General features: G+C 54.3%; 1 protein-coding gene across 1 annotated transcript; it reads left to right on the forward strand.

Annotated features, from left to right (window-relative positions):
- Window positions 1–1960: 1960 nt before the first annotated feature.
- Wnt10a (Wnt family member 10A) lies at window positions 1961–14337 on the forward strand. Its single transcript, XM_028760724.1, has 4 exons — window positions 1961–2711; window positions 3668–3930; window positions 10809–11188; window positions 13287–14337. The coding sequence occupies exons 1-4, from the start codon at window positions 2599–2601 to the stop codon at window positions 13782–13784; spliced, it is 1254 nt and encodes a 417-aa protein (XP_028616557.1). The 5' UTR covers window positions 1961–2598; the 3' UTR covers window positions 13785–14337.
- The last annotated feature ends 232 nt before the right edge of the window (window positions 14338–14569 follow it).

The raw sequence follows: 14569 nt of genomic DNA on the forward strand, positions 1-14569 counted from the left end.
TTACACATTTGGGCATTGCTAGGCCTCCTGATCTTAGGCCAGACCCAGGATGGGTGCATAGGCTTTAGGCATCAATATTTGCCTTCTGGAGTTCCCAAAGGGAGGGGATTGTTCTTTTTCCCCTGCACTTGTGTGTTTCATGAATAGTGTGGGTCCTATAGCAGAGACTCTTCCTATTCTTCCCCAGAAGGAGGCCAAAAGAAGAAACAAACAGATGCTCTGCCAGGTCATCAGCAAAGGTAGTGTCCTCTATACATTTGGGAGATGGATGGGAAGGCAGACCCCTGATCTTCAGTGCCTTGGGGCCTAGAGTCAGTATCCCCACAACAGCCTGCTCCAACAGATACATATGCTGCTTCAAATGCAAGCAGCATTATGGTGAGCACTGGACGGGGTGAGCAGGGATGTCTGTACCTCAGATGGTTTCCTTGCCTTGGTTGGGGGGGGGTCTATTTCTAATCTATTCTGGGCCTCAGTTTCCCAGACAGCCAATCAGAACTTGATTCTCCAGCCTGCAGATGCACATCTCGGGCTTGTGCCTCCTTCCTGTGTGACCCTACTGTAGTGTCAAGTGGTCCCTGTTCCTGTGACACCACCACAGTGGGGGAGAGTTAGGAGGACAGGGGGTGGCTAAGGTCAAATGAGGCTCTGATGACACAGGCTGCTTCCTGCCCCTGGCTGTTTTCCTGCTATCCAGCCAGAATGCTCCCTCATTGTCCCACCCCAACCCCCAGCAGCCCCAAGCTCTTAATTCCTGACAGCTGCCTTCTATGGCTGCTGGCAGAGACAGAGAAGGAGGGAGAGTGTGTCATCAGCCTGCAACCCTTCAGGCCACCCCCACCACCTGACAGTCTGGGGCCAAGAAAAGTACCTCCCCTCCAATTCTCCAAGGATGGTCAATTCCTGGAATGGGCCTCTTTGTTTCTGAGCCCATAGGCTATGACAGTTCTGTTCTTAAGCCAGAGGGGCTCTCTTCAGATGGAGGGGCCTGGGACATGAGGTCTGTGTGTATAATAGGAGACCCACGCCCATTTCACAGAGGATGATGCTGAAGTCAGACACAGCAGAGGTCAGACTCACTGTCAGGACCCAGATTAGAACCAGAAGCAGAAGGCAGAGCCTCTGATTCTCAGGCCCTTTCTCTGGTCAGGGATACAAGCTCTACATTGAGCAGGGGCCTAGTGTTCAGCCAGGAGCATGAGAGAAGAAAGGAAGGGATCCTGAAGGTCCAATCGGACAGCCCGTGTAAGAACAGTACCTGCATCAGAGCATGTCTCACAGCATCCCTGGGCAATAGCAAGCTGCTGTCCGTGCAGGGACACAGCTGGTGCGGTGAGGGTCAGGACAACTAATCCAGTTTAGCTCTTTGGCTAATTTGCTGTTTGACCTTAACGTAAGTCATGACCCTCTCTGGGCTTCTGTGTTTTCTCGTGAAGTAAAAGGGGGATGGTGAATAAAATGTTCTGATTTCAAACTTCTGTACTAGAATGTTTTCTAATCCCTGCTTCCAGCTGGAGCCACCTCCAAGGCACCTAGGTCACAAAAAGCACTTACTAGAGTCCTGACCCCTTTGCCTTTGGTAGCCCACTGACTAGATATGAGGTGAGCTCCGTTATTTATTTCATGAACGGACAGAAGCTGACTCTCAGAGCACCTGTGGAAGGTCACCTTGCAAAGCAGGGGAGAAGCCAGAGGCTGTCAAACCCCCTTCTGGGACCTCCATGCACACCTGTCTCTCTAGGCAAGCTAAGGGAAGTCCCTCCAGAAGCAGAGAAGGCAAAACGGAGGGGCTGGCCTCTCCCCTCCAGCCCCGCAGGTGTGTGGTGGGGTGGATTGGGACACACCCCTGCAGCTGTGTCTCAACTTCACTGAGGCACACACAACTCGAGTTAACACACAGACCAGTGCCCCGACATCTCCCAGTGAAAGGTGCCAATAGCCAAGACTCCAGTACCTCTCCTTTCTTCACCCTCTGCACGCGTTCCCCCTCCCACCAACACACATCAGTCCTAAGCGGACTCAGTGGCCTCGGGGACGGGAGCATGCCACCCCCTGTCGTGACGTCACTTGGGGTAGAACCCTTAGACACTACATGGAGAGGGGGGTAGAGCTCCCCGAGCCAGGACAGTCACTCACCCTCTAGGCGGTGGGGCTGGGCCAGACAGTACCGCCCCCACCGCGCCTGCCTCGCACACCCTCGGGAGCGCAGGCTCGCAGCGCGGCGCTGGGGGGGGGGTGCTCCCAAGAACCTCGGCCTTCAGTCCCTAGCCCGCTGCACCTCCTTACCCTCTAGAGGCCCCCCTTACCCTCTAGAGGCACCAGGAGTTGTCGCAAGGGGCCCTTGGGAAATTCCCTGGACCCCTGTGCCAGGAGGTGCCCGGTTCGCCCGCTCCCCATCCACCCCCCCGAGGGCGGTGCCCGGGGGCGCTGCCCCATGGAGCGGGGAGGCGGGCGCCGTCTGCTGCGGGAGCTGTGACCTGAGTAGGAGCTGTGTGTCGCAGCCGCCCCACCCCTGCCGATCATGCGCCGGCGACCCTGGTTCGCCAGTCCCACTGGGCTGTGAGCCCCCCACTCCTGGCCTGTCACGGCCCGCGCGCCATGGGCAGCGCCCACCCTCGCCCCTGGCTGCGGCTCCCACCAGGGCCCCAGCCGCGGCCTGAGCTCTGGGCGCTCCTGTTCTTCCTACTGCTGCTGGCTGCCGCTGTGCCCAGGTGAGCCCTCACCTCATGCTCCGCCCTCTTGGAGAGCTAGGACCCCCAAACCCGCTCTGGTGCTCTTGCTGGGGAAGGGACCCTGGAATGAGCGGGGAGAAAGAGTCACAGAAAAGTGCTGATGTCCAATCAAAGATAGTGAGCTACCTCCAAGAAAGAGGTTGGACTGGTGACAGGATATGGGCAATCCAGGGAGATAGGGAAGTGCCCAGGTGAGTGATGGCAGCTAGGTCGGGAGGTGAGTATCAGGGGAATAAGTGAGGGTTAGGATTTCTTCCCCCTTGGGGCAATGCACCCCTTTTCCAAGAATTAAGTTCAAACTGCCTCATTCCACCTTGCAGATCACCCCCATGGGAGCAAGAACAGAGGGGTTGGAGGGGGTTTCCGCATCTCAGGTGGGGTCCAGTGAGAGACTGTAAAAGGCCGTGTGTGTGTGTGTGTGTGTGTGTGTGTGTGTGTGTGTGTGTGTAAGCTAGGCTGGGTAACCAGCAGTTTGCATACATACATGTGTGCCTATGGGAGCCTATGGGCCAATGTATGTTAGGGCAAGCATGTGCCTCTGTGTGTGTATTTATAACTGTCTGAGGAAATGTGTAAGTGGTAAGTGCTCTGGGTCTCTGTTCCCACCATTATGTGTGCAGGAGTATGTCTGAAGAAACGCCAGTTGCTGAAACATAGTTTTGGAGTAGGCTCCTGGGGCTCCTTTGAGGCATCTGTGCTGGGGATGAACTTCTAAAGTACTGAGTACACACATACATTTACCTCCGTGGGTGTGCAGCTGGGTGGGTTGTACTGGAATGGATGAGGAGAGACATATATTCCTGGGCCCAACTGTAAGAACCAGGGGTTGGGGGGGGGGAGAGTGATTATGGCCTGTGGGATAGAATGTGTGTTATTAAACAGGCCCTCACAGTCTCCCACAAAATGCTTATCCACCCCACCCCATATGCCTGCAGGTCAGCACCCAACGACATCCTGGGCCTCCGCCTACCCCCAGAGCCTGTGCTCAACGCCAACACAGTGTGCCTGACATTGCCCGGCCTGAGCCGGCGGCAGATGGAGGTGTGTGTGCGTCACCCTGACGTGGCCGCCTCTGCTATCCAGGGCATCCAGATCGCCATCCATGAGTGCCAGCATCAGTTCCGGGACCAGCGCTGGAACTGTTCCAGCCTGGAGACTCGGAACAAGGTCCCCTACGAGAGCCCCATCTTCAGCAGAGGTAGCTGACCCCACCCCCACTCCAAACTCTTGTCCTTCCAGCACAGGACCTGTACCCTCGAACTTGCTAGCTATCCCTTATGAACTCTCAGGATGGTATCTCTAAGACCCCCGTATCTGCCAGCCATGTTGCTTTCTGGTCTCAGGAAAGTATCCGGAGTGGGGCTGAAAACATGGGCCAGAAGCAACTCTAATTGAGGGTGGCAGGATCCAGGCCTGAGAACTTGACTGTTGGCTTATCCCCCTCTGTTGAGTACCTCGTGCTTCAGACCCGGAAAATATCCCTATCATCTTCCTCAGTTTATCTTTTACTTAGAAATCGGACTTAAGGTTGGAGAGCCTGTGAGGGGAGGAGTGTAGAGAAAGCGGATGAGACCTTCCTGCCAGGAGAGGCAAGTTGGAAAGCCTGGGCAGGTGAATGGCCTGGACTCCTGCAGAGGCGCTGCCTGCTGTGGCAGGGTCGTCCTCAGGGTTCCCCCAAACCCCTTCTGAATCAGAGTATTGGGTGTGTGCCCGCTTGTGAGCAGTGGCTCCCGCCCGGCAAGCCTAACAGCCTCATCAAGCCCTGTTGCTCCAGTGCTCTGAGGAGTCTTGTCCTCTCTCCCCAACCTGATGACCCAGGCCCTCCTAGTCAGTCCCTAGAATGGCCACGCTGTGGGTAGCAGGTAGTTTTGTCGTTTGCTTCAACTCCCACTCACCTCCTAGATGAGCCCTTGAATCAAGTCTCTGGGGGCAAGATGGGTGTCAGTTTCTCCTCTCAGCTGCTTGTCAGGACAGCTTGGGGACCTGGTAGCCCTGGCTCTTTAGGGTCAGAGAGATTCTAGTTGGTAGTGGAGGAGGGGCATAGTCTTAGCTTCTCCAGACTTCTGCGGGGAGCCAGGCTTTAATGTACCCAAACTTCAGAAAGAACCTAATCAGGTCTTCTCCTTTTAGTAAGACCCGTGCTTGAACCCCTTGGGCCCCCAAGTCAAGGGCCACCTTAGCCTCCCCCTGCTCAACCCCAGGCCGCTGCCCCGCCCCTGCGCGCTCCCTCCTGCCTCCCCCGCGCGCCTCGGGCGCTGTTTCTACCCGGCCGAGCCCAGCCCGACGCGTGTGGCGGCATGCAGCCGCGAACTAATCCCCGCGGGCCGCGGCAGACTGCTCCGTGCCGCTCTCTGAGAGCAACCCCCTCCCTTCTTGCCCCGCGCTAAAGTCCCTCCCGCCCCGCACAGTGATATCATCCCCTCTTGCCAGCTGGGTGATACAGCAAGCGATCCCCTGTCCGCAGGCCTGCTCCACTCCCTCTGCAGGACATCACCCACCCCACCACCCACTTCTTACCACCCGCGCTGCTCGCTGACACCCAGTGGCAGACAGGCCTCAGCATCTTCCAGGCTCCGGCTGGGCCAGGCCGGTGCTCACCGCCTCCAAACCACCCTCTGCCACCCTCGGGTTGCTAGGTCACCTATGCTCCCCACAGCTGCATTTCTTCCTGGGCTTCTGCTTCAGCTTCTGCACACGAAGGAGCTCGGGCAGGCTTTGAGGGTCTTTCCCTTGTCACAGACAGAGAGATGAGCCAGGGCTAACTCTTCAGTCCTCTTCTTGGCCTCAGTGTCCCCCACTAATCCTGCTGATCTCTCTAGCATGAATCCAGGCGTCCTGATGGGGTCCCCATCAGGCTGCTGCTACCTGGTGAAGGATCTAGGGTCTTTGAAGGTTAGGGGCAAGTTTGTAGTGATGGAGCCGTGCGGGTTTGGCACGGGGCCAGGTGCTCTGGGTTCACCTGTAGTTTAATAAGCGGGAGGTGAGCTGGGGGGACTGTGGGGAGAGAGGTTAGGGGTGGAGGGGGAGACTTGCCAGGGCTAGCCAGGGCGGGGTGGCACCCAGTACTGAGAAGGGGGGCGGGACTGGGGCTCCTGGACTCAGCCAGCCAGCGGGGCTGGGTTCCTTCCCTAGGCCTAGGAACCCCGCCCTACCTCAGTGGTTCTCCCCACTCCCCACCCCCGCCCCAATCGTTGCAACACCTCATTTCTACCTCCTTCCTTAGTGGGGAATGCTCTGGGCTTTTGGGAAGTCAGTTTGCCTTACCTCTGCCACTGAACCTGCCTTCATCTCTAGCTAGGTCCATCCTGCTTCTGGCTCATTTCCTAGTTCATTTTGGTCCTCTTCTCCAGGACCAACTAAATTTGAATCCCAGCAGCTATCTCTTGATGGAGGCCAGCCCCCTGGCTATCTGGTTCCTTCTTCTATCTCATCCAGATCATTATGGAGCCTATTGACCTGGCTGTATATGTGCCACCCAGCGCATGCACATGAACACACGAACACACACACACACACACACACACACACATCAATGTGCCACTATCAGGGGCTGACCCCTCTGATTCAGGCTGCTAAAAAAGTTCTTTTAAAATCCATCCTGCCGTTATTAATTTCAGGGACTGCTGAGGATGAGTGGGGTTCCTTAGGCTTTTCTGTGACACAAATGTGACTGCCACATTATCCTCCCAGAAACTTCCCAAAGATAGGTTGAACTGGACAGATGGTCTGAGGAAGATAGGCAGGTAAAGGGTACTGTAGGGGACAAACCCGGGGAATATAAACAGGCCAAAGAGAGGTGCTGTGGACCAGAGGGAAATGTGGAAGACAGGCACAGGCAGGAATCTCCAAGAGGCTTGACAGAGTCAGGGGAAAAAAGTTGTGAGAGGGCCCTAAAATGATGCTAGCTTCTTTGCCCATCCCCAGAAACCAACAATGACCTGCTGTCAAGGGCACTGATACCCTCAGCATCTTGTACTATGAACCCAGACCAGACAGGGGATGAACAGAGAACTCCCTCCCCTTGTCCCTCAGGAGGCTGGACAAGGAGATCTGAGGGAGGAGATTCAGGAGAGATGGGCTTAAGTCCTGGCGTGGCAGAAATGAGAGACTTGAGAGACAAGACAGGAAGGGGAGAGTGTGTTAGACTCACAAAGCTTGTCTAGGGAGCTGCCACTGTTAGGTGCTCCTGGCCCTAAGGCCCAGCCACGTTTGGAATGGATGGCAAGAAGGGGCCTGTGGTCCTGCAGCAAGCCAAGCTCCCTGCCCAGAAAAAAACAGAAGTTTAAGTAGCCACAGTCTTTGGGTGTGTGTGTGGGGGGGGGTTAAGAGCAGACATCCAGGGTTTGGGGAATGTAGTGGCATTCAGATTGGGAAACTGAGGCACAGATAATCATATCTCAGGGTCATCTAAAGTTTTTGTATTCTGATGTTGTCTCAAATAATTAGCAAACTGCCTTAAGCACAAAGTTTGTGTTGGGCATTGTACTAAGACATGGTATCCTTGTTTCGGGGTCCTCAAATGGTCCCCACTCCGTAGGTCCTATTACTATCTGTATAAATGAAGCAAAGAGAGGTTGGGTAATTTGTCATTAGTCACACAGGTCATAAATGAGCAGGAGAGTCACCATGCTCTCCTTCCACCTGCCTTTAAAGCTCCTGCCCAGCCCTCTCCCACATGGCCTTCCAAACTACACGGCCAATATGAACGTCACCAGGAGCAATATATGTGTGTTCCAAGTACACCAAGAAGTGAAGCCCACACACTTATCTGTGTGTGTGAACCAACTCTGTATCTTGCCTAAGTGTTCCCACATACACACAACTCTCTGCTTCTCTCTCTCTCTCTCTCTCTCTCTCTCTCTCTCTCTCTCTCTCTCCTGTCTCTTGCTCTCCCAGGCTTAGGGGCATGAGCATGCATAGACTGTAAGGAGTGGATGGTAACCAGCCCTCTGCTCTTTACCCCTCCTTCTTTGACTTGAGTGGGCAGAGCGTAAGCTGCTCTGGCCAGTCCTTGTTCCCACCGGCCCCTAAACCATCTTCCCTTCATACTCCCCTGTCTTCCAAGCTTACTCCCCCACCCCCTTCCTGGCTGTTGGCTGGCTGTGGCCTATAGTAGCAGCTGACTCCACTTAGATGCTGGCAGTCTCTGTCCCAGATCAAAGGCAGGGCGGCTAATTGTGCATCTTAACAAGCCCCCCCTCCTGCTCTGGGCAGCCCAGCTGGCCATGGCCCCACCCTTTTCCCCCTCCAGCTGGCCAGATGGCACTGTGCCTGCATCTGCCCCAGACAGTTGGGGCCAAGACCGAAACTGGGGCCCTGAATGGGAGCTGGGGCAGACCCAATGGGCAGGACTTCCCTGAGCAGGGATGCTTAGAGCAAAGAGTGACCAAGCATGCCTTGGTCACCTGCACACATGGCTGTGACAGCTGTCAGAAACTTGGAGTGGTAGGGAAGTAATCTCGAGCTGCATGGGGTATAGAGTTCTCCAAGGTTGTGACTTACAGTTTTCCAGATTCTGCCACGCCTTCCTTAACCATGACAAAACCTTGAAGATGTAGTTGCCCCCAGTACTGCTCTAAACTCGATGCCAAGGATGTACAGAGTTGTGGGAGCTAGAAATTGGGATAGCTGGGTTTCTTTCTCAGCAGGAGGATTCAGTAGGAGCCCATGTCTCTCAGTAGAAAGTTGCTGGTCCAGGGAGCTAGAAGAACTAAGTGGGGTCTCAGTTCCATAACCCCTGTGACCTTGAGATTTTCCAGTTTGGTGTGTGTGTGCATACACACACACACACACACACACACACACACACACACACACACACCTGAGGTCTAGGCTGTCTCTGGAGGTCTGAGTATTGCCACGTGTCTTAAAGCAGACAGGCTGATGGCTGCCAGCAATAGGAGACAGGCTTGGAGCTCTGAAGATAAAAGGCAGGGATAAATGCAGGGTATGTGGACTGGAGTTTTGGGTCTACCCTTTAGCCTTAGGCTCCACCAGCTCACAGAAGTTTCTGCTCCCCTGAAGCTCTTGCCAAGTTCCAGCATCCTCTTTGAAGGCTGCAGATCAATCTTTATCCCCTCCTGTCTGGTCCTAGCGAGGCTCCTGTTACCAGGATGCCATGAGCTAGAAAGAGAAGATGAAGAGGGAGAACCTGCTTCATAGGCTTCTGCTAATCCAAATGATTCGTTTTAGACATGGGTCACGAGCTGCTAGTCTTTGTCTTTGATCGGGGTGAAATGAAAAAAAAAAAGATGTAAAAAGAAAATGTGACAGAATTGAGTGAGATCAGACAGCAAGAACAACTTCCCAATAACAGCCATGCTTGTGTAGCGTTTATTATCAATGAGACAGCCTTCCAAGTGCTTTGCACTTAATAAGTCTTTCAATTCTTGAAGCAATTGACTAGATAACGATAACACTTGTTTGCAGAGATGGAAACTGAGGCACAAAGAGATTAATCCTCTTGACCAAGGTCATATAGTTATTAACAGCTGGCCAGTAGAAGAGTCAAGATCTGAAACCCTGGCAATATGATTGCAGAAATCAGCTCTTACCTGCCAGAGAGCCCATGGAATCATTATTATACTTTGTCTGGGCAAGAAGAGGAGATTTTGCTTAGTGGTGCAGCTGGGTGAAGCTTAGAGCAGGAAGGGCTAAGGGTTTGGTTCTATCCAGGCCCAGATAGATAGCTCTCTAGAGCCTGTAAGGCCTTGAGGACATGTCCTCCTCCTAGTTTTTGATGGGAGGATGGGGGGGGGTCCTGCTAATTCTTCTGAATCTCTGATATTCTCCAAGGATATCACCCTCCTGCCATAGGGGTCCATGGCACAAGTAGATTCTTCCCTTTGTGTATGTGTGTGTGTGTGTGGGGAGGGGGTTCTCCCTTTGTGTGTGGTGGGGTTCAGGGGGCTGTTCTTTTTGGCTTCTCTAATTGCCTGTCCTCTCCAGAATCTAGAGACTCATTCTAAAACTTGCTTCATGCTAGTCCTTTCTCAGTGGAGAATTAGCAAGAGATAGCCTGCAGGTCTCAGAGCTGGACTGCCTCTTTGAGTAGGCCTATCCTGGTACAGATCCAGGACTCTCTCGGAAGGCTCAGGCTGGTGTATCCGAAAGGAAAGCAGTATAAACAGGCACTGGGCCAGGCCAGCACATCCCAGGGCCGTTGAGTGTCTCAATCAGAGAGAGTTCTTTTCCCTCTAGGCCTCTAATGAGAAGCAGACTCTGCCGTCCCCCTCAGTTTGCGGCCCTGCTACATTTTAAATGCCACTTAGGGCACTGGGTTCACCTGTATCACCTTCCAGATGCTTCCAGCAGACCAAGATAGGACATGGGCAGGACTGCTGGGGCAGGATGGCTGGGGCAGGACAACTGGGGCAGGAGAGGGTATTCACTCCTGCTTTTCAACCGTGTCTGTTGACCAGGATAAAAACCATTAGGGAGGGAAGGTTCCAGGCTGCGCTTTTATCCTCCTGCCCAATGGCATCTCCTGCGGTCTGGAATTCCATCACTTGTAATGTATTCTTTGGGTTAAGCTTCACTGTCTTTCTCTAGGCTATTTTAAAATTGCAGATATCACCCTGGAAAGGTAATAGATTAAGTGCCTGATTTGAAAAAGAATGTGTTTGCCAGGCATTTTCTGCCCTGGAGGAGAGAGCTAGACACACAAATTCCAAACTTGCTAAGGAGGTGTTAATGAAAAAGGGAAGGGGGTGTAATTCCCCCCTCGTCTGTCCACCCCCTTCCCACCCCAGGGACTCAATCTCACAGCATGCTAGTAAGCCATCTGCTGGACAACTATATCCCCAGCCTACTTTAACGACCAAGTTTTTCTGATGTCTCACCACAACTTTTCTTTTTCCTTAATGATTTATTATTCTCTTTACTTTATGTGCATTGGTATTTTGCTCGCACATATGTCTGTGTGAGGGTGCCAGATCCCGGGGGAACCGATAGCTGCAAGCTGCACAGGTGTGAGCTTGCCATGTGGGTGTCCGGGAATTGAACGCGGGACTTTAGAAGGGCAGCCTGCGCTCTTAGCCCTTAACCGCTAACCATCTCTCCAACCCCTTGCCACAGGTTTTCGAGAGAGTGCTTTCGCCTACGCCATAGCAGCTGCCGGGGTGGTGCACGCAGTGTCCAACGCGTGCGCCCTGGGTAAACTGAAGGCTTGTGGTTGCGACGCCTCCAGGCGTGGGGACGAAGAAGCCTTCCGTCGGAAGCTGCACCGCTTGCAACTAGACGCGCTGCAGCGCGGAAAGGGCTTGAGCCATGGGGTCCCGGAACACCCTGCCATACCCCCTGCCAGCCCAGGCCTGCAGGACTCCTGGGAGTGGGGTGGCTGCAGTCCGGATGTGGGCTTCGGAGAACGTTTCTCCAAGGACTTTCTGGACTCCCGAGAGCCTCACAGAGACATCCACGCACGCATGAGACTCCACAACAACCGTGTGGGCAGGCAGGTGAGAGGCACGGTCCCCACCCCCGCCCCCGCTGTGCTGCAAAGCGGGATCAGCATCCACTAGGGTAGCTCCCCTTTCTAGGAATCCCCCCCCCCAGCCCAGTAACCTCACAGTCCTCTCCTAATTCAGCTTGCAAGAACGCTGTGGGGAGCTACCATTGTACCCTGAGCACCGCAGTGGGCCTGGGAAACGGGGTTGAAACAGCCTTTGCCAAAGAGGGCATACCCCAGTCTGGAACAACTTGCTTCTCAATTTTCTCTGATGACCAACAGAGAAAGGAGTAGGTTGGCAGTCTGGACCAGGGCTGATACAGTCTCCTTCCCTGTGGAGCCAGAACTTTGAACAACATCATCCATCATGTACCCCGACTCTAACGTTTCATGGCTCTAGGAGCCTGAGATCACCATGTTAGGCTTTTTCTTCAGTCTCCCAGGAGGGGATTCTCGAAGACTGAGGACCAATATTATAGTTTCCTACCTTCTTTCTCCTTTTTCTGGACCGCTCATACTACCTTAAAGTCCCTTTGTGTAAAAGAAACACCACTAATAATACATAGATATGCAGACACAGAAACACAGAAGGAAGGAAAGGAATAGCTGGTTGAATTGATCAAACCTTACTGTTTAGGCATGTTCTTGAGCTCTCAGCCTACTTATGCATAGCTATGATGTCAACACTCCTCATAAGCATGTGGTCAGATGTGGAAACCAAGGCACAGAATGACTAAGAACCTTGCTTGAGGTGGGAAGGTGGCAGAGAGGCAGGCTCCATCCCTGGCCAGTGGAGCTGTATCTCTGCAGTTCTGTATCCTCTGATCCTCCCCTGTCTGCTCAGCCCAGTTCCGGGGCTTCCTCTCTCTTTTTCTTTTGGCTTAGTAGCCCACTCCAGTTCTTTGTTCTCCGCAGCTGATTCAACAGTTCCCATCTTGACTTAGAGTGAGGGTGAATTGAGGCACAGGCTTACCCTCCAGTCCTATCCCGCTCCCAACCCAGTCATGTCCTGTGCATGGGGCTCCTTTCCCAAGCTCCTGATACCAACCCCAGCCCAGACCAAAAGTGCCTCCTCCTTGTCCTTGTTAAACTGGTTAATTAATGGCTGCAGCCTGTGGGAAGCAGATGTTCTGAGGCTGTTGGCCCAGGAAAGCTTTGGTGTGTGTATTGGGGGGGGGGTGAGTGTGTGTGTGGGTTCCCACGTGGTGCTGACACCACAGGCCACACATGCAGGCTGTGCAGCCCCCTAAGATCCAATACAGTGGGGTCCTTCACTTATGACCTTCTTAACCAGTTTTGAAGGCCCCAGAGCCTTGCTCTCCTTAAGGTTATTTGAAATGGGGGTGGTGGTTGGAGAACGTGGACAAATTCCAATGTGGGGGGATGCCTGGTGAGGGCACTAAGGGTTTCTATGGGAAGAGATTATTATAGAACAAGCTGAGTACTGGGTGAGTGGCAAGCAGGCTTCCCTTAGAGAACTCTGCTTCCATAGCGGTGAGAATTTGGCTGTCTGGGTACTGGTCTGCATTCAGGGGATCCTTGGCACCTGTTGTCACTCAGTATAAACAGAGTAAACTTGAGTTGCTATAATGGGAGGGGGTGTCTCCTTACTTCCTGTCCTTTCCCCTTCTCAACTCCCTGCAAAGACTTAGAGGGCACAGCTGCGGATGGTGGTGGTAGGTGGTGGTGTTGGTGGTGGGGCGTTTCTCACTCACTGCCTGGAGGGAGGCCAAAGGCTTTGGGGTTAGGATGTAGGGGAGCAGGCACATCCTTGCTCCGGGGAAAGGAGAGGGAATTTCCCTGAAGATTTGGGATCCTTAGGGCTCAGGAAGCAAGAGCCCCCAGGTCCAAGGGCCCCCATGTAGTTAGTTGCTAGAAAGGTTGGCAAGGGCGGAAGGAGCTCGAAGGAGGGAATTCCCCCAGGGCCTAGCCGGACTGGAAGTGGTGAATGGGGTGGGCTGCAGAAAAACCGGACGAAGTTCTGAGTCCCAGCTTCGGACCTCGGTGTTTGCTTCTGTACAGTGGGAGCTGGTTTCCAGCCTCTGTGGCCGGAGGAGGGCTGGAACACTGGATGCCTTCCTCATCCCTCTCGGTGCCTCCCTCTGTAGGCGGTGATGGAGAACATGCGGCGAAAGTGCAAGTGCCATGGCACCTCAGGCAGCTGCCAGCTCAAGACCTGCTGGCAGGTGACGCCCGAGTTCCGCACAGTGGGGGCGCTGCTGCGCAACCGCTTCCACCGCGCCACGCTCATCCGGCCGCACAACCGCAACGGTGGTCAGCTGGAGCCCGGCCCCGCGGGAGCACCCTCGCCAGCACCCGGCACTCCAGGCCTGCGCCGCAGGGCCAGCCACTCCGACCTGGTCTACTTTGAAAAATCGCCCGACTTCTGTGAGCGCGAGCCGCGCCTGGACTCGGCGGGCACTGTGGGCCGCCTGTGCAATAAGAGCAGCACGGGGCCCGACGGCTGCGGCAGCATGTGCTGTGGCCGCGGCCACAACATTCTGCGCCAGACGCGCAGCGAGCGCTGCCACTGCCGGTTCCACTGGTGCTGCTTCGTGGTCTGTGAAGAATGCCGCATCACCGAGTGGGTCAGCGTCTGCAAGTGAGCGGGGGCCCAAGCTCCTCTGGATCTCAAGAAAGGTTCTCCTGGTGCCTGGCTTCGGCCGCTAGGGATCCGGGCCAGGCAGCAGCAGCCTTGGCTCCTGAGAGAGGTGGTTGGCTCTTATAGCCCCGAGGGTCTGCAATCACCAGACAGTCCAGATCTGACTGACATCCCTCTGCTCACTTCTGTAGGTTTCCTCTCTTTCTACTCCTAGCTCAGACAGCTGGGGGGTGATAGTGGAGACTGCCCCACGCCCTAGGACATGTTACCAAAGCAGCCCAGCCTGGCAGGCCTGCCTCCTGTCGTCTCTTCTCCCCTTCCCCGGGAGCGGCAGGCAATGCACTGAAGCTGAAGGGCACCGGGAAGAAAACTAAAACGCAGAAACGGGTGAAGTGATGCTCTGAGGGCTCCAGGCCTCCTCCACAGGCCTGCTCCTGTCTTTCACTTAACGGATATTTATTTTGCACTCTCTTTGTGACACTCTCTGGGGAAAAAGAAGCCTCCGGAGTTTACAGGCTGATTAAGGGACATGGACAATAAACTAGTAAATACACAAACAAGGTTATTCCAGGAAACGTTATGGGTTACGGGGAAATTAATCAGGGCCCGGGATACACACTGATTTGTGGGAAATAGAGCCCTTTCCACTAACACTGCCTGCCAGGGAGACTTCTGAATTGTGATAGACAAGCTGTGACCTGCAAGGTGAGAGAGCCATCGGGAGGTGGGGAAGGGCTTTCCAAACAGGCTATAGGAACCCAAAGCTCTGAGGGGAGAGAGACCTCCACC

Source organism: Grammomys surdaster, unplaced genomic scaffold (assembly GCF_004785775.1).
Source record: "Grammomys surdaster isolate TR1022 unplaced genomic scaffold, NIH_TR_1.0 126546, whole genome shotgun sequence".
In the NCBI taxonomy this organism is placed as follows: Eukaryota; Metazoa; Chordata; class Mammalia; order Rodentia; family Muridae; genus Grammomys; species Grammomys surdaster.

Coding starts and splice junctions, on each gene's coding strand:
- Wnt10a (XM_028760724.1), top strand. CDS start 2,599: ATGGGCAGCGCCCACCCTCGCCCCTGGCTGCGGCTCCCACCAGGGCCC. Junction 2,712..3,667: donor CTGGCTGCCGCTGTGCCCAG/GTGAGCCCTCAC, acceptor ATATGCCTGCAG/GTCAGCACCCAACGACATCC. Junction 3,931..10,808: donor GAGCCCCATCTTCAGCAGAG/GTAGCTGACCCC, acceptor CCCTTGCCACAG/GTTTTCGAGAGAGTGCTTTC.